Source organism: Acomys minous (assembly GCF_964271855.1).
Source record: "Acomys minous genome assembly, chromosome: 19".
Taxonomy (NCBI): Eukaryota; Metazoa; Chordata; class Mammalia; order Rodentia; family Muridae; genus Acomys; species Acomys minous.
This window is the reverse complement of record NC_140499.1, coordinates 53,936,091-53,956,828: the sequence shown is the minus strand read 5'-3', so window position 1 is coordinate 53,956,828 and position 20,738 is coordinate 53,936,091. Positions and strand designations below refer to the sequence as shown.

At 36.9% G+C, this 20,738-nt stretch overlaps 1 protein-coding gene across 2 annotated transcripts in view; it reads right to left on the bottom strand.

Annotated features, from left to right (window-relative positions):
* Positions 1 to 20,738, bottom strand: part of PDGFC (platelet derived growth factor C) — a 159,382-nt gene that overhangs the window by 63,802 nt on the left and 74,842 nt on the right. Inside the window, exons 2-3 of one of the 2 annotated variants that reach the window (XR_014776708.1) lie at positions 15,424 to 15,483; positions 5,431 to 5,568 (exon numbers count right to left, since the gene is read on the bottom strand). Coding sequence is in view for 1 of the 2 variants with exons in the window: in XM_084768742.1 (XP_084624868.1) it covers positions 5,373 to 5,568 (196 nt within the window). In the remaining variant the exon portion in view is untranslated. Of the gene's footprint in view, positions 1 to 5,372; positions 5,569 to 15,423; positions 15,484 to 20,738 lie in introns of those variants that run through there. The other variant, XM_084768742.1, reaches the window with a different exon arrangement.

Below are 20,738 nucleotides of genomic sequence, written 5' to 3'. Positions count from 1 at the left end.
CACTTCTCCATCACGCAGACATCAACTTATTTTAAGTAACTTTTATGGGACATGCCGCATACATAGTTATTCCTGAGCTGTTATCACAGAACCTAGCCTTCTACATTTCAGTACATAGGTCACCCTTTACTGATACCATAGCACTATCCAGGCACTGCTATCACCTTTGCCTTTTCTTCTACATAGCTGTGGCAAGTCATTCCAGGGACTTGTATGACCTGGACACTTGTATCCTATTAGCATCCCCATGTTCATTTAGAACTCCTAAGACTATGATGGTGATAAATCACCGGGCCTTGGGAGTGGTTAGGTTATGAAGGTCATTGTTGTCTTCACAGCAATTAAAATGAAACCCTCATTCTTTGTGTCATGTAGAGAGAGGGAGCAGAACAGCAACACCTGTGGCCAAGTTGTCATCACCCCCAAGATCTCTTGACACCTTAATCTCACACTGGCATCCAGAACCAAGAAATAAAATTCTTTTGTTTTTAAGCCACCTGTCTATGGTGGGGTGTTACTGCAGGCTGAGTAGGCAAAGACAATGTCCAGCAACTACATGCTTAAGAGCAAGTGGCCTCCTAATGCAAATTCTGGAGAGGTCAGTGATGTTTCAGGCCACTCTGAGTGTGCCTGTGAAGAGAAGAGACATGACCATTTCTGTCTTCTATCAGGGTACCTACAGCCTACCTCCAGAAGCACTGCTTAGCCTTCCTAATCTGTCTTTTGTATGGACTAATATTTTTTTTAATTACATAATGAGCTACAGTACAACATGGAGATACTTGATCGTGGGCTCAGGTCTGGAGAGAAGCTGTGCATAGGGTATCTGTGTACATGGCTATATAGTGTGGCCCTGGCTCTCTCCACGATCAAATATGAACTTGCTTAAACCAAATGTGAACCATTAATAGTTATGGCTTTCACTTCCATCGGTCCTTTTAAGGAGTTCCAAAGAAACATTTTGCTTGGGAAGTCCTTATGATGAACTTAAATGTCTCTGTGGTCATTATCAGCTCCATAAACAACATTGTCTTTATTCAAGTGTGGCCACCAACTAAGGCAAGTTTTTATTGTTTGCATAAAGTGACATTTTCTTGAGAATCTTATATTGTACAACTTGCAAAGGTTTTATTAAGCTGGTATTTTTAAAAAAACCCTATGGTATTCTCAAGTACAAAAGTCATGGTGGTACACAGAAAATTAATATTTGAGATTTGAGGTCTGCATGGCCAGTTTAGTCTATTCACTTTATGTATAACTAATATTTATTTAGTTGTTAGTACAAATACCCAATTATGGTATGATTTAGAAAATGGACGGGAAAGCAGTATAAACCTAACCCATTAGAGCAGCAACTGTTGTGTCTATGCACTGTGGTGGATAGCATTTTATCTGGTCTGTTTACTAGCCTTTACCCAGAATGTGGACTGTGTAAGGGCATAGTCATCTAATGGTCACTGCTTAATTCACATTTGTTGAATATAGGAATAAATAAATAAGTAAATAAGGCCTCATCAATTCTACTATAAACAGGAGGAAGACAAGCAAATGTTTAAAGGAATTATCTTATGTTACAGAAAGACTATAAAATTTTGATCATCTTAAATTTTATATATCAAAAAATTCTGTTGAATTTGACAAATTTATTATTTCCATAATCCATTACATTCCTTTCACCACTAGTTGCCACAGGTTGGTTTCAGTGTTCCTACCTAAAAAAGTCAAGCATGATGAAGAAGAGGGATTATTTTCAGTCTGATTGGTACTTAATACACTGTTTTTCAATGATGTCTCTTATCATCTTTCTTTCAGAAATGTATGTGCAATGAGATGACTACACCAGAAAAGAAAAAAAAATGTTATAAAAAGCTTCCTATTAAATTCTTCCCCTAAGGACATCATATCTCCATGACTTCAAGAGCCATGGAGGAGCATTGTCAGTAAATAGTACACTAAATATAACTGCCTAGAGCAGAAGGTCAGAGGCTCCCGATGTACTCATCTTTCTCCATATCAGCCCACCTACTCAGAAAGACAGATGATAGATAGATAGATAGATAGATAGATAGATAGATGATAAATAGATTGTAAATAGATGAAAGATAGATGGTTGATAGCTACGTAGATAGATGAGAGAGATGGGACAGGGACAGAGACAAAAAAGTAGAGTTAAAGAGAAAGAAACTGGGGGGGAAAGCTCCTGTTTACAGAGAGATAGATATAGTCATACATATGTGCTTATAATATATGTGCCCTCTTTCTGCATAACCCTCCACAATCCTACTCCATTGGCTGCGTACTGTATTGACTGAAGCTACTGCTCCAGTCTTGCCCACTATGTACATCATCACACTATTACCAGAATGCTGCCTTCCATGGAGACCAGGGTCTCTCCTTGTACCGAGGCCACAATATTGTTGAGCCCCAGAATGTGCCTAAAGCATGATTTATTTTTTTTTAATGTAAAACAGAACCAAGATTGTCTCCCACAGACAAGAACTCAGGCTCAGCTGGTCCAGACATCCCCACGGTGATGCTCTCATCTTTCTGGATTATGTCAAGTTGACAACTAAAACTCATCATTACAGTTACATGAGGACCTGGATGGAGTAGCATTGAATTAGTGACCAAAGGGGCTCTACTGTCACCATAGAGATTTACTATGACATGAACGGACACTGAGAATGGTAGGGGTCATGATCATGATTGCTGTGTTACATGGGTTGGTTTATCTGACAGTTCCCTGGCATCCGTAATTAAACGAGCCATTAGAACAGAACATGCAACATTACAACAGGATTTGAGTACCATGGACTCCCAACAATTTGACTGTAGCCTTTGATATTAGTTTCAGACAAACCAGGCCTATTTTCAACTAAGATTAGTTTGTCCCAACCACTACATTTGGAACTTCTTTCTTCCCCTAAGACATGGTGATCCACTAGCCTTTCTGTTATTAGGAATCATTTAAGTAATTAAGACAAAGCCGTTCAATAAGACAGATAGAGTTGATTAAAAAGAATCAAGCAGCCTAGTAACAGCAGAAGCCTATGATGCAATTTGTCTTGCTTGGCGTAGCCCTGGTGAGAATGCGTCCATGGTTGGTGAGGAGCACATGCTATTACAGGCCCTGCTGAAAACTGCACAGCCACAGAAGCACATGCCAGCAGAGTCAAGGCTTAAATATGAGACAAAGCTGAACAGGCAAAAGAAAATTAGATTGTAGTCATGAGAAGGTATTTCAAAAATCAGGAGGCAAGGGTGGCAATCAGCAAATATGAAGATTACTCAATTTCATCAGAACTGAAATTCAGCAAAAAAAAATTCAAGTTAATGAACAGATATACTTTCATACTTGCTATACCATCAAAAATTAAAAAAAAAAACAAAGAAAATTTCAGAAAGAATAATATGAAACAAATATCACTGTATGTCAGGGAAAGATGCTTAAAATGGTCACTTAAAAAAAGTAGTTCTACTCAGTCAAGTTGAGAATATACTATGTTAGGTCTACTTTCTGACCATCCTTAGATATAAATGCAAAGACATAGAAGCATGCCAGATAGCCCAAAGATCCACTGATACAGAGGAAACAGAGAAAGGTTGGCTAGTGGATGGGGGTGTCACTCAGGGATACAGCACTTACAGGACCAGGAAGGTGCAATCAGAGAGGGACATCAAAGTCATGGCAAGGCTCATTTCTTAAAGTTGAGCTCTATGCTGAATAAAATCATATCACACTCTGCTTGTGGCAGGCAAGATGATATTTTATCTTTTAGTCATTAACTAAAATACATATTATTTAGGCAACATACACACATATTATACCCTCTTCTATAATACGCCCATCAGTTATACAGATGTCCCTGGGGCCCTAAATTAGGGCTTTTCAATTCACTCCAATAAACCCCAGACTCTTCATGTGTTTCACAAGATTTGGCATTCTTATGGATAGGAGAAATATCTAAAAAAGGAACTAAGAAACATGAGTTTCAAGTTGTGTTTAAGTACAGATTTTGCATCAGCTTCCAGGCAGCTGCTCACCCTTCTCACCTATTGGATACACTATAGGATGCAGGGCTGAGTGGCAGTCCTCCTTGGAGAGCTCCTATTTCTGCTTGTCTACATTACATACAGAAAGGAAAACACAAGGCAAACCTCTGACCAAGACAGTGGAAATGTGTAGAAAGGATGCAGATGCTAAAGTTAAAAGTATTTCATGTGCACTGAAATATTTATCTGTTATATATGACTAAAAGAAAATGCTCTTTTAACTTGCAGGTCAAAGAATACACAAGGAATCCGGCAAAGACTGTCGAGTAAAATATCTTCATGACAGACAAATGGCACTGAAGTAAACATTCTCAAGAACACCAACCCTTGACATACACGTCCTCATGGGATTGAAAGCATAACAATTGTCCGAATTACAGTAGGTCTTTTGTGGGGGTGAAATATCCCCACTGAGTGGACCCTGAGTGATGCAGGAAATGATGGTGCATCCCTACCTTGCCTTCTTATCCTGAATGTCAAATTCTACTCCTCCTCGGACTGCATGCCATTCTCCTAGTGAGACTCGGGCTTCTTCGTTCTGCATGCATGTAGCTAGGTATCAGCGTGTCCTTTAAATAATTTCAACATGGAGCTACAGCTTTTGCCTGTGTAAATGTATGTGCATGTATATATGTGTGTGTGTGTGTCCATCTGTGGTGTACGTATGTGTAACTTGTGGGTATACATGTGTGTGCATGTCTGTGGAGGTCAGAAGTTGATGGAGGGTCTCTTGCACAGTTGCTTCTCTATCAATATTTTAAAACAGGATCTCTATGGTTCGACCTGGAGCTCACAGCTTCAGATACATAGACTGGATAGAGAGGTCCAGAGTTCCGTCTTGGTCCACCCCAGCAGCCACATGGGTGCTAGAGACCTGAAATCAAGAACTCATGGTGTGGCAAAGATATCCATGCAACCATCTTTCCAGCTCTTTTCAAAAACATTCTCTATCTCCTTAGTGACTTTGAGAGAGCTCAAATACAAGATTAATACTAATGGTAATTCAGATTGTCTGGTATAGCTACAATCTTTTACAGAACTTTTATTCTCTATTTCCTATGATAAGCAGTTATGCTCAGATATGATTTTAGCAAAGTTTTCCCCAATTGTGTAGAAGAAGATAAAAGTGATCACTGAGTATATGTATGTATAAGACTTCTAATTTTAAAAAAGAAGATATTAAGTGAAATAAAATTTGAATGTATTTTACACTTAGGTCACCCAAAAACTAAACAAAGGCTCCATTTAAAATGATATCACTGAAGACACTTGAAAACAACAGTGTTGCGCTCAGCTGGAACTCCAAACGCATCACTCACTTGCAAATGTCGTCTTCTGGATCTTCCAGCCCAAATCTCTCATCGAACGTCAGCTGGATCTGCACATTTTCATCCGCTGCAACTAATCTCCACACCAGCACCGTGTTTCTCGGGTAAGTGTGAGGGAACTTCGGGCTGTGGATGCTGCCATTCTCAGATATCGTGACAACTCTCTCATGCCGTGGATCTTGCACTCCTACAGCAGGGGCACAGGCACAGACACACTGTTAGAGCCGAGGTATCCAAAACCACGGGCTTTCAAACAGCCAGCTATTTCTATAACCCAGATTTCACTCTGGGTGTTGAAGTCAAGCTTGCCTTCTGCAATATTAATCAAGCATCGCTCTTTATAAAATGTATCAATATGTATGTCTTAAACTCAAGTAGAACACAAAGTTTACCTCCAATACTTTGAAAGGTTGTTTAGGATAGTAAATTATACAAATTAATTGTTAAGTGATCAAACCATGGTCATGTCAATCACTAGTCTATTTTTATCACAGAATATACATCCTAGGTGTAACAGATAGATATGATTCTATAGACAGATAAAGTAAAATAGTTAGAAAAAAAGTCTTCAAAAACCTCAGAGACCTACAGAATATGGCATTTACAAATGTTTTTATTACTTTAAAGATTCTTTGACAATAAGACAGGTTAACTACTTGGCAACACCCAGCCTACCTCAAAGAAGATAATGAGCATCAATGAACCTCCTTATGGAGATGGCTTCAAACATGTCAACCAGCCACTAGGCAAAATGTCCTCATTTCTGCTACAGACAGAACTCTGCCTAAAAAATGGGCAAGCTTGGATGAAGGCAGAATCAACAGCCAAACTCAGACAAGACAGGTTAAGCAAGTTCTCAATAGTTCCTGCCTCACAAATATGTCTGTCAGATATACTGGGCCAGAAGCCTGAAGATGGTGCTCCAATGTTATGGAGCGTTTTAGGTGACTGCTCAGGCAGTAAACTGTCTGTCATTTTTTTTTCACTTTGGAAGCTGCTAACCTATTTACTCAGGTAATTACTTTTATTCCCTCTCAAGTTTCTGACAGGATTGAAGACCAGATAGTTTAATTTTACAATTAAGCTTACTTATTTTGGGGTTAAGATGTTTTTAGGTCGGAAACAATTAAGTTGTAATCTGAATATATTAATAAAATAAAAATAAATAAATAGATAAGATTTGTTTAGTTCTAGATAGATGTTTTAAGTTGTTGGGAATGAGATATGATAGATAATGATTTACATTCAGAAATTTAGACTCACCAAGATAGGAAAGATGTTTTCTTCAAAATTGTCAAATACAAATAGCCAAAACACTATGTGTAACCTTTATATAATTCCTGATTGTTTCATGGTTCTTCTTGCTGTATGTAGTTTATTTCATATATGTGTAATAATATAAATATAAATATATATATTAAAAATAGATTTCTATAGGGGTTGTATTTTATACTGGAAAAATAAAAAAAAATCAGTCTTTTAAATCTAGCCACTGAAATATAAATTTCTAACATTTTAAACTCTAAATGAGTTTGATATACTTCTGTAATTTTCTATCTTTTTTTCTTTTTTATGACAAGATCCCATATAGCCAGCCATGCAGTATTATTTAGGAAATCAATTATTTTATTTATAGTAGTTAAACATGTAATTATATTGTTGGTCTTGATGCCTCAAACCTATCACCTCAGCACTTGGAGAATAGACACAGGTTCATCAGGATGTCCTCCTCACCTCCATAGTGTGTGTCAGAGGACAGCATGGTCTCCATGGGATCCCGTCTCAACAATGTAACAGTGATAGAAATTATGGCATTCTATCAAACTCATTCAGTTATTTTAGTTACTTTACTATAAAATTTGAATTTCAGAAACTTGAAGGCATTGAAAGCAAACTCCTTTCTACTGCCACCAGAAGTAAATATAGTCTTATTAGACTGGGTTAGGACTCAATAGAGCCTGAGCCAGCACTCTTTTGCATAGGGCTTGCACTGGCCACTTGAAGAAGAATTAACACAGACATTCTTATGCTGTTAAATTTCTATCAGTTTCCTGTGCACTATTAGGAAACTAACAAGCATTCTATTGTACACAAGGCAGCTTGGATTGAAAATATTATTTTTGTCCCTACTCTTCAACAGTAATTACAAGAATTGCATCAAAGTTCTGCTTAAAGCTTATGTTAAAAACCAAGTAGATAAAACAAAATTTAAGAATAATGCATTTTTGAGAGATAAAGGAGACACAAGGGAATATTATTAAGGTAAAAAAGCAAACTGTTTCATCTTTAAACTACCCAGAGTGAATTTTACATGGTACTTGAGACTTTTTAATTAAATAACTTAATATTCCATTTCTTCTCCAAGTAGAACAATTCCTTGGGAACAAGCACCTACCCAGAAATGTTTTCCTCATTGTAGGTGTTAAAGATTGATACTGTTTTGCCTATGCTCACTTACATAAACTAATCATATCTCAGTGGTGAAGCACTAGCCGAGCAGGTGCAATGCCACAGATTCCATCCCCAGCATCACAATATGAGAATAAGCAAATAAATACATGAATAAATATATATAAATAAGTAAGTGAAAATAACGACCTCACCTATGAACATAATTTGACACCAGTATATTTTTTTTAGGATTAAAAAAAGAGCCAGCCTCAGAAATTTTACTTAAAAAAGAAAAAGATGATCATGAGCTACATTAAAACCTTCATAAATTATAATTAATTATTTTTAAGGTAAGCTATATTTCTATTCCTTAAAGTTTCTTTTGATAGACCCCCACATGTGTCAGAGCTATGTACAGTAATAGTTTATATCATAACTAATGCTTTAATAAACTATTTCCTAAGCACATTTATGAAAATTCTATATATATTCTACTATATTTAAAACACATCCCTTATATGAAATTTATGTTTAGTAAATATAGCAACCTTTGTAATAAATAATATAGAACCATGGGTCTCACCATGTGGATCATGACCCCTTTGGGGATCAAATGACTCTTTTACAAGGTTCGCCCAAGACCATCAGAAAACACAATATTTACATTACAATTCATAACAATAGCAAAATTACAGTTAGGAAGTAGCAGCAAAAATAATTGTAAGGTTGGGGGGGGTCACAACATGAGGAAATGTACAAAAAGGTCACAGCATTAGGAAGGTTGAGAACCACTGATATAGACCCAAACTGTTGGCTACTGAAATATCAGAATTCTATTTTCATTTAAACAGCCAAAAGTTCACGACTACAGTATATATACTTAGCGTCATGTTTACATTTTTCACCTTTATAATTCATGTTTTCATTAAACATAATTTGAAGTCCAAATTCTAGCCTCTGTTTGTGGGAATAAGAATTGTAAGTTTTCCTCTAACTTAAAATTGCATCTTCTAAATTTTACTTCACAAATGTGAGGTGAGTGAGATGTGCCACCACCCAGCATATGTGATTTGCAAGTGACAATCAATGTTCTCTGTAAATCTAAAGCAAGCAGGCCTATAATCAAAAGAAGGAAACTAGGAAGAAAGAGAGGAGCGCCAATAACAAGCGTCACAGTCTACCAAATTAGGACAGCACCGCATTTCTGTGGTTTTTTTTTACAGCCATCACTCCAAAAATATAACGTTGCTGGGAATGTAAGCATAAAACAAGTGTACAGGACTGTACAGTGTGTGTGCCTAGTTTAATAAACATTTGCTTTTCTTATAGTCAGTGATCAATGCACCCAAACTACTAATAAAACATACTTGTAGTTAAATGACTCAGTTACGAACATAAGGTCCTTGTGATCTGAAGGAAATAGCAAATCTCGTATATCTTAGACAAAAGGAAAAACATAAAAGCACTGCTTTTTTTTTTAAGAATTCATAATGATAACCATGTCATATTATCTGGCTCAAATCCTCCTAAGGGAACAGCATTAAAAACTAAAATGATATCAGGTGATGGTGTCACATGCCTTTAATCCCAACATTCAGGAGGCAGAGGCAGGAGGTTCTTGGTTTTTGAGGCCAGCAAGTTTCTGGACAGCCAGCACTGCACAGAGAAAACTTGTCTAAAACAAACAAACAAACAAAAACCCAAAACTAAAATGAGTCAAAAGCAGGAGGAAAAGGAAAAAGTAGATTTTAATTATATAACCACTATAAAAGTACCAGCCACATATATGCAGAAGCAACTCAATCCTTCAGATATTAGACTTGATTAATATTAATATTAAAATAAAAAAGTCCTTATTATCTTCCATGCATTATGTATTTTTATTCCTTTAGACACAATTATTATGGCTTACAGAAACTAGCAGAACAGGAAGATCATAAAATCAACAAAAATTATAACATTTCAACATGCATTATTGATAAAGATAACACTTAGATGGTTTATTGACAACATACAACCCATGAGGAAAGACGATCATTCTTGCCCCTTGTCCCACAAGTACCCCTGAGTGCTAGGATTATGCCTGTGCCACCATGCCTGGTCTTATAGTTTAACATTTTACCCTGATATCAGCAAAAAAGGACTGTAGGAAATGAAGTTTGGTAAAATAGAATTTAGCTTTTTGCCTATGAACTCTAGCACCTTCTGCGTCTGTCTGGCGGAAGGAAGGCAGTTATCAGCAATGTCACCAGTCATAGGCTGGCAGACTTCACAGATGGCCTGTGAGATGTGCAACGTGCTTGCTTACCAAGTACATGGTATTTTTACATGTTCAAAACATTTCTTTATGAAACAGATCGCCTCTTGCTAATCCTTATTTGAGGAGCTCATGGCCTCACTCACTACTCTCCTTTGCGCTTTGTTTTCCCTGTCTTCTTCATTATGTATTTTCTCCTCTGTTATTCTGCCCTACCATCGTCCCTCTTTATCTTCCTCTTGATAGCTCGATTATATGGCTAAATAACAGAGTTCATTTTAAGAATAGCAGAAATCCTATAGCATACAACATAGATGTTTGTATATATATATATCCCTTTATCTTATTCTTCAGAGAACAGACAAACTCACGGCAAAGCAAAGCTCCCTACGCTTCTGTCTAGATAGAATAACCTGACGGGCACTCTTGATGTCTTACCTCCTGAGTAAGAATGAAAGATTAGGATAATACATGAGACAGTAAGCCTGAATTAAGCTGTTGTTTTACTTTTTTTTTTTAACCATTGTTTTACCAAAATCTATCATTCCCTATGTCTTTAACACCATAGCACAATAAGACAAATATAATCAGCGAGGCTAGTGCTGCCTAACACAGTTTACAAGCTAGGAGAACAAATGACTTGTAACAGAGTAAACAAAGGGGTTGCTAATATTTAGTGTGGCAAAAAAAATAATATAATTATTTAAGATATGCCCAATTAAGGTTCTTGGACTTCAGCTGATTCACTTTTGTTCTCTCTAAAGTGAGTAAACAACCAGAAGAACTATCCAGAAAGTTTGAGACATCAGAAACTAAAAAGAGCCCAGTCCTCTCAACATGGTAATTAGTGGGTCTAACTCAGCATCATGCCAGGCAGTCTGACTAATATTCAGCTGTCGCGCTGCCTGTGTAACCTTTCTGCAGTACTCTCCTGTATCACACTGTCTGCTATGTTAGGCCTGCAAATGTTGAGAATAATGGACTTTATGGTGACTTTTTTTTTCTTTTATGTCACACTATGTCTTTGAGGAGGCAGAGAGTTTCATAGAAATATATAAATACTGTCTTGTTTGTACCTTATAGATGTCATTACCATGAACATTGGCAGAAAATAATACTATACATTACTTCAGCCTTGAAACAGTTCAACCTCAAATTCTAAGTTTACAAATATTATTCACAGTAAGGATGTGGGTGCTTCACTCAGCACAGTTAAATTCTGCCCTGTAAGTTATATTAACTCAATACATTTCAATCATTTGTATTAGATGTCTTAGCTGAAGTTCATCTACATTATCGACCAGCCAAGGATCTACATCAGAGAGTACTCATTATTTGGGATTTTGGATGTTTTCTTAATATGACTGCTTATTTTTTAAAATAAAGCATGTTCAAGAATGTTACATTCTCTGGGAAGGCCACACTTACAGAATTATTGTATTTGTTTGACTTAAGCCATAAAATGGGAATCAGTCAAAGATAAAATGCTGATATTTTGGGAAAGCCACTGGAAACTTGCTTTTTATTAACTAGAGATAATCACACACCATATAAAAATTATAATAATGTTTTTAAAACTAAAATAATTACATATCTACGTCTTAGTGGATGAGAAACACAGTCCATAGCACTCTAATTAAAAGAGAATGATTTAAAAATAAAATAATTACATATCTACGTCTTAGTGGATGAGAAACACAGTCCATAGCACTCTAATTAAAAGAGAATGAAGGGAAAATTACCAGTTGTCAAGTTTCTGGATGTCATTAATCAGGAGGCTGTTGTGTGAGGCACAGTGCAAAGCCTCCCATTTCACAGGAGCACACTGGGGAAACCTTGGGTGTAACTTCTAGGAAGTGGCTTGGGAGCTTGATGTGGAAAGGCAGCACATTTGCAGAACTGTTACCTCTATGACACCATCATTTACAAAAGCTTAAAATTTTCTCAAATCTAAAGATATCCTCAGACTGCAGACAATAGGCTCTTGGCTGATTTTTTCAGTGGGGCAAAGGATGCCTCTAGGAAGAGTCCATGCACCATGCACAGTGAGGGGAAATAGCCTGTTCTCAGGATTTGGGAACAAGACAACTTGAGGATAAAATGACATCTTGACGCTATGGAGGCTCTTCAGCCATGATAATGGAATCCATTCTGCGGAAAAAGCCAATGCGCAGAAGTGGGCAGATAGATCATAGTATAAAATCATGGAGCCAAATTCAAGCACAAAATATACAGTAAAGTCACTCTGCCTCTGTCTTCATAGCTACATGTAGAAGAAGATCGCTTTTATTATTCAGACAATTAAGTAGAATGTCTTATAACTGAACTAATAGTTGGGGCGACCATCTGGTTGGGTTTGCCTGAGATGTCAATGATTTAAGGTTGTACTGAAGTAATTGTTGTCATCATTGCCTCTTTCCTTCCTGAAAATACCCCATTACATCACAAAAGACTATGATCTAGAAAATTCTTTTCATACTTAGATTTGTCAACTAGTGAAGATTTGACAACATAGTATTTTTAATTTTCAGGCAGTAATAAAATAATCAACTCCACTTTGATTCAATGGAGTAAAGCTATAAAATGATTTATTACAGAAGGTAAGCTGGAAATAATCTTATCTAACACAGACAGCCAAGTACATACACACATCATTACATTAAAGGAATTGTGCGCAGCAACTGAGCAATAAATATAGCTGTATATATGCCCAATTTCAAGCTCTGAGACAGGAAAACATTATTTTAGACACTATTTTTTAAAAGCCAGAATGTAGGAAAGAGTACTAGGAATACGTCAAAATATATAATAAACATCCACTTTTTAAAATAATCAGTCAATAAATCTACTCTCTTATTTAATTAGAAGTTATTATACAAAGTTCAAACAATATATTAGGATATAGTCTGAAGATTTTTCAACAATAAAATATACTTATACAAATGTTATGATAAATACTAATGTGATTATACATAAATTCATATTATATATACTTTATATAAACACAGATACTTTAGAGGAAATATTTCAATAAGAACATTTTTGGACATCAATATGTATTAATTTTATAGCTGCCATGCATATAATTGTGAACATTCAATTGGATTTTACTAGATATTTCTAAAATGCAAAGAAGTGACTTATTCCTTTGTGAGATCACAGCCCCTGGATGAGCTACTGGTCTTTTGATGGGAGAATGCTTAGAATTTATCAGTGAAAACAACAATAAAATAACTGAAGACAAAAAAAAAAGTCTATTTAGCCACTTATATACAAGGAGTTCCACCTTGCAGGTTTTATATTTCAGAAATAACTAGTGAACTATTCATCTTTCTATAAACAGGATGTGAGATGTTAAAAATACATTGATAAGTGACCTATAGAGATGTTTGCTTTCATACCACAAATAACCCTGCATAATGGTAACAGGAAAACGACACTGAGACGTAACTGCACTTCAGCTGGATTTCCACAAGATGCTCTCATGAACACATGAACACCTTCACCACTCTGCTGTCAGAACGAACGGCCACCACTCCCACTCTACCTTAAAATGATGAGGAAAAATTTAAAAACATATATACATGTGATGCTTTTTAAAAAAGACACTAGGACTACACATCAATAATAAACTTATATAACCTAGTGGGGAATTGGGTGTTTAAACTGTTTCTTGAGAGACATACATTTTAATAACAATAAAGTACCTAGTTACACCAAGCTATTCGATCACAGCTTACAATATTTTGCTACCTCTAGGGACTATGAGAGAAAAGTGAGGATATGTAAATTTAAAAGTTTCCTTCCTTCCAGGACCAGTTTGAATCTATCCATTATCAGTTTCTTCAGCAGTAGCTCTCTGCAACAATAATTTTCAAACAGAGTCAAGGATTAAAACACAGGAGTCTTAAGATGACAAGGAAAGGGGGGGTGACTAGAGTCCAGAATAAAACAATTGCGTGCCAAGAGCAACTGAATCTGATTCTACCAAGTCCACCAGAAAGTCCGTCTGTGGAGGGGGTTCTTCTCTGATGCCCATGTTATCGCTCGCCCTTTGATCATTAGGGAAAACTCTGTATCTTCTAATCTCCGAAAGACTTTGTGGCTACTTCTGTCCCGCTGAACACTCTTAGATTCTGATATTGTTGCTGTTTATGTTAGGCTAATCCCTCAGCCAACAAATGGACCAGCTGCATTCACGACCGCCCAGGATATGCGCAGACATGTTTCAACAGAGCAGTTCCCTTGAAATTCTTGTCTTTTGCAGTCTTATTCTAAAGTTGAAAATGATCCACTTGTGTTCTTTATAAATTTAAATATATCTCTTTTAAAGAATTAGAACACTCCCAGGGGATACTGAGCAACGCCGTGCAGTGAGCAAATCTGGAGGAGTATAGACAAGAAGAAGAGAATGGATAGGAAAATCCCTGGACCACACTTAATTAGATGGCATCAAATGTAGTAGTACCAATTATCTTGACAAATGGCTGTTACTCCAAATCTCAACTTGAGATAAAGCTTTTTTGAAGAAAGTCGTGCATAACATAAGCCCAACAGCAACTGTTCCTAACACTTTAAATACATATGGAAGTACTGTGTAGATCTCCTTTTGTAAACCACACAAACCATCAACTATTTATTTTATTACAGCTATGTTTTATAGCAGTATATATTATTTATTGCAGTTTCATTGCAATGCTGTAATCTCTTTAACAGTGAGTCAATACAATTCCAGGAAGTTTTTTTTATGGGGTAACAAAATACCAAAATATATCAACTTTTATTCTCTCTCTCTCTCTCTCTCTCTCTCTCTCTCTCTCTCACACACACACACACACACACACACACACACACACACACACACACACACAGAACACTGATATAAATATGTGTCAATACTGTTAAGGCTGATTTGTTAATTAACAAGGAAGTTTAATTCAGCACTTTCTCCAAATGAAAATACTAATAAGTAAAGGCTGGGAAAAGATCTTAAGAAACACCAGAGTAAAAATGTGTACTCCAGAAAGGAACGGGCCTATATACTCTCTAAACCTTCACACTTCAAATAATTAATGCCAAATAAAATTCTCTTCAGGGTAACAGAAAGTCTACAGAGTGAGACTACAATATACACATTTATGTAATGACCGGAAGGCAGCACTCAACCACTGGAATAACCTGAGAGAAACTCAGAAATACCCAGGTATAAAAGACTGTCATGATGATGTGTCTATATCTGCTCATTTTTAAGGAACTCCCAAGAGCCTAGATCACCTACACTTCCCTCATTTCATAACTTCTCATTACAGCAATCTTCAATGTGGAACATACAATAGAGTATGTGACAGAAATGTGTACAAATGCAGAGGAAATAAAGACGTACATTCGGCTTACCTTTTAATGTTCTTTCTCGTCTTTTCTATGCCAGTCCAGATGCTGGGGTAAAGTTCCTCCCTGCCAGTAGATGGAGATAGTAAAATTGAGTCTTGGTGACCTCAAATCCTATTCTAGGTGGTTCAGAATTTTCAATTTTGGATTTCGGAATTGAAAAAAAAATTGAATAATTGAAAAACACAAAGTTTGCTAAAAAAAAAATGTCTGAATCAGTCAAATGAACTTTCATTTGTGGCCATTAGTACTAATTTGTGCAGGAGGGGGTCTTGGCTGGCATAGAAAAATTAAAGAAAGAGCATTATTTGGTAGGTTACATAACCTAGATGTTTCAGTTCTCTCAAAACTGGTTCATTCGTTCATCTAACATCTACATTTACTCTGAATATGTTACCGCCCACATGCTTAGTGTTCAGTACTCAGGTAACACTGTATAACCCTGGGAAGTTATTTTTCCTCCCTCCATCTTTCCCCAGAAACCGAATTTGCTTAATGTCCACATGGTGATTCCTGCATGCCAGGATTCTCAGTCCTGCTAAGAACTTAAAGTATCCTCCACTTTAGGCAGAACTACTCTTCCTACTGATAAAGGGGCTTTCGAGATGGAAACCCCTTTACCAGGAATAGAAACTGGCTTTGTATTATTTCATTTCAAATCAACATATTCTTTCACAATTATCCACGGAGAAATTGCCAAACTGCCGTCATTCAGAGAGGTTAGATTGATTAGCTTTAAAAAAACGAGAGGTGCCGCGGTAAAGGGAGCATGGTTTTGTATGATAACTGTATTCTTGAGACCAAACTCAAAGGGAAAAATGTAAAAGCTGGGGATAGTTAGCAATGACTTCTGGAAACAATATGGATGCTGCCACCTTCAACGGCTAGTGAAGTAACCCTGGATAATAATAAGGAAGCTAACTGAAAGATATTCTAAATTGAATTTAATGCCTATGGACTGATGAAATCCACTGTTCCTCCTTTTCCCATGCAATGTGTACTTTGTTGTCCCAAGCAGAGCGTAAATCCCAGTGCTCCTTGTGGACATGATCTGTGACATGATTTCAATAGAGCATGTTATGGGAAAACAGCATTACACCAAAGAAAAAATACAAATTTATTTTAAAAACTAGCATGACTAACATAAAAGTGTATTCTTACGGAGTTACCTCATCACTGTTTCCTAATGAGAACACTTTTAATAGTGCTTCATTGGTCGTATGGGTTTTGTGTTACAAAAGTGTTTTCCAGTGAGGATAATGACCTTACATGTTACATATACCAAGCATAGTTTTCCTGTCAAAATAAAGTTATGTTTCCCAACATGGATGGCCATAGTAGTTATTGTCTAAACCCATACATTTGTATTTTTATTTTAGTGTGTACATGTGAGTATGTTATATGCATATTATGTATGTAGATGCACTCATCAATGCAAGCATGACGAGGCCATAGGAGGAAGCAAGGTTTACTGCTCTATTACTCTGCAGTTAATTCCCTTCAAGCAAGGTCTCATACAGCACCCTGTGCTAAACTCAGTACCGCCATGCTCCACTGATCCTCCCTTCTCCAACTCCACCCCAACATTTCATTAATAGGCATGTGTATAACTGTACCTAGCTTTTTACAGTCTTGGGCATTTGAAATTAGGTGCCTCTACTTGTGCAGCAAATGCTTGTATTGGCTGGCATGTCTCCAGGGCCGAAACCAGTATATATTTTAAAATTTAGAGGGTGACAACAATATGTCAGATGCACAGATATAAACCATAAAATGGTTCCAGAAAACTTAAATATATGGTTTTCTTAATAACGAAAGACAGTGTCAATCTTCAATCCAAACCACTCTTGTAAAATGGCTAGCAAACCCCTTTCTGCCATATCACAGTTCTCCAGAGGATCATGTCACAGATGATCAACAAGTAACAATGACACTTACATCCCACTTGAGAAAAGGAAGAGGAATGGCGCCTTTTCACAGTGAATTAAACATGAAAAGGAGGACCACTGATTTCACCATTCCATAGGTCTTAAATTCAAATTCCTGGTGAATGTAGGTTTTCCCATTTGCATTCTGTTCAGTTTACCATACTGAGTAGACATTTTTCTTTGTTTTCACAAGTAGCTTAGGACCACAGCAACAAAGGGACCCCATAATATTCCCTGTGTAATTGTTTCTATTAAAGTTGTAATCTCGAGATATTATTACTAGTCACTAATGATTTGCTAAATTCTGGAGTCCTTCCAAAACTTGGATCAGTAGAGCTGACATTAACTCTTCTTCTGAAAGTAAAGATTATTCTGGAATTTATACTTCTTAAGAAGTGTCAAGTTCCAGAGATTGCTTAAAGGGTGTTGAGTGATCATGTATTGGGGGCAATAATTATTTGCTTATTTCATTTTAAAGGTGTAATTTTTTAAAACACTCTCAAAAAGACCCTACATTTTACAACATTTTTGTTCTTTCTGTTTACCACTGAGTCACCCAAAGCTTATCACAGTGCCTCATATCAGGTAGACAATAAACCTGTGTAAATTGGTTGGGTGTCTAAGAAAGTGTCACCTGTAAACACATCATGAAGAAAATTTATCAGATCAAAAGGATGGCATAGGAGTTAAATCTGAGACTTTCATTGATGTGTGAAAGTTGCTTCTAGTGAAGGGTTTTTACTTCAGCTTCAGTAGAATTGATAAAGGTCCCTGCCTTACATATGAAATGACACTGGCAGCCTTTTCAGTGATGGAAAGCTGTCCAATGACTGTTCCTACAAAACACAGCTGTATTCAACCAGTGGGGGGCAGGGGCGGTCATTTCGAAATTCTTATACAAAGAGCTTGATAAAGTTGTGAGACTTATAAAGGAACAGGTGCTCAAACTAGGAAAGTATACATCTGATTGTATATTCTAATAGTTTTCACACAAAAAAACATGCAGAGTCTTAAGTCAGTCCCCAGAGGCCACCCTTTCATCTTCTGTTGGCCAAATAGAAGTAAAGAATAATTTCTCTAAAAACAACACTATCGCCATAAAGCAAAACAAATGACTTAATCATTTAATGATGGGAACAGGTAGGCAGCATTTGAGACATTTGGGTTTTGTAGTTCTGGGGATGGTACACTATATTTGCACATAATGGGTAAGTGTTCTACTTATGACCAATACTCCCAGTTTCAAGTCCTTGAAAAGAAAGAGGGAAGAGATGGGTGGGTCAAGTGTGTGTGTGTGTGTGTGTGTGTGTGTGTGTGTGTGTGTGTGTGTGTAGAACTAATGCCATTTTCACATATTCCCAATCAATTGTATGGAAAAGTATTTAATTTGCTGTCTTGAAAGAAAACGTATCTTCAAAATATAACTTAAAATAACCCAAGCCAGAAACTATATCCAATTGGTAAGTACTTGCATATGGAAAATTAGTTTTCTTCCTTGGAGTTTCACTGAGTATAACAACCACTCTGCCCCATGCTCAGGAGTGGATGGACCACACAAAACTGCTTCAATGGCAGGTTTAGAGACAGGTCTTTTGTGTATATATTATGGATTCTGGTTTTGTGCATTTACAGGATTTGTGTGTGTGTGTGTGTGTGTGAAAAATGTGTGTCATGGCATTTATATGTACTTCTTGTGCATTTTCCTTGGTTTTTATATTCAGTTTGTTTTGTTTTATTCTATTTTTTAACTTTGCATTTTTATTGCATTTTTTAGATGCCTATTTGTGTTCTAATGAGAAAGACAAGGAAAGGGTGTGGATTTGGATGATGTGGGGAGGGTGGGGAAAATATCATCAGAATATACTGTATGAAAAGTATATTTCCAATTTAAAATTGAAAAAAAAAGCTTAAGAAGCCTTTACAGTTAGTCACCAACTTAAAATTCTATCCATGGGGCTGGAGCGATGGCCCAGCTGTTCAGAACACTGCTGCTCTCAGAAAAGACCCAGTTCCCACATTACAGACTGCAATTGTCTATACCTCCAGTTCCATGTGATCCAACACCCTCTTCTGGTCCCCATCAGCACTGGGTATGCATAGGGAACACAGATATACATGCAGGCAAAACACTTTCAAAATAAAATAAAATAAAATTTTTAAATTACTATCTAGGCTGAGGGTGCAGCTCATTGGTAGAGAAGAGACATAGAGAATGCAAGGCCCTGAGCTCCATCCCAAGCAGCCAGTTCTCTCCCAAAAACTAAGTTTTCAAAAGAAACTATAAAGGTCTGTCATTTTTTTAAAAAAATGTGTACATGCAATTACAACATATGGAACATTACAGTGAGAAGTTCAACTCTCTGGCCTGTATTCTAACAAGAAGAAGATACATAGATTATAGATTATAGATAGATAGATAGATAGATAGATAGATAGATAGATAGATAGATAGATAGATATGGTATTTTTAAAAATAAATAAAAAGGTAAGCAATGAACATCACATCCTCACCAACTGTCTGTATGATTGTTTTCTATCAATAAACTCCCAAATGCAAATTGAGAAACAACTGGCTAAACCACTGAGTGGATTTATTTTCCAGTGCTGTATGGCCCTACTTTGCACTTCTATTGTAGGCTTTCTATTCATTTGCTTCCTCCTAAATATGATACTGGCTCTTCCCCAAACTTTCGTCAGTCACTCTTTCATAATCCCAAATCCCTCCTGACCTCAAGCACCTCTTAAACTTAACCAAATACTGTTTCTAGGTACAGTTCCTTTGAATCTGCATTAGAATCGGGGCTCTTCCCTAAGTCACAGAGGCACATTCACAAATGCATTTCCCACTTTAGATTGTTCACACCCACTCCAGGCTCATGCACAATTTATGAGCTTTATTCCTTCTAAGCTTCCTAATCCCCAGTGTTGGACTCACCATTTCACCAAGCCAGCCCCCTTAAATGTTTCATCATTCATTTGTGGCATTTTTCTCCCTGACCACTTGTGATAATGTTTAAGTGAAATATCACTAGGCAAACATTTTAGTTGTTTCTGCAATTGTCTTCAACAGGAATGCATGTTCTTGCTCAGACACTAATCTTTCTTTTACTTTTTAAAAATTGATGTATTTATTTCTTTACTTTACATCCCATTCATAGCTTCATCCCTCCTTTCCTCCTAGTCTCAACCTCCCTCCCTTTGCCCCCACCCCCTCCCATAGTCCTCAGAAAAGGACCCACCCACCCAACCCAGTTCATCAAGTTACATCAGGACTGAGTGCATCCTATTTCCCTATGGCCTGGCAAGGCAGCCTCGCCAAGGGGGAGTCAGCAAAAAGCAAGCAACAGAGTCCATGTCAGAGACAGGCCCCATTCCCCTACTAGGGGACCCACA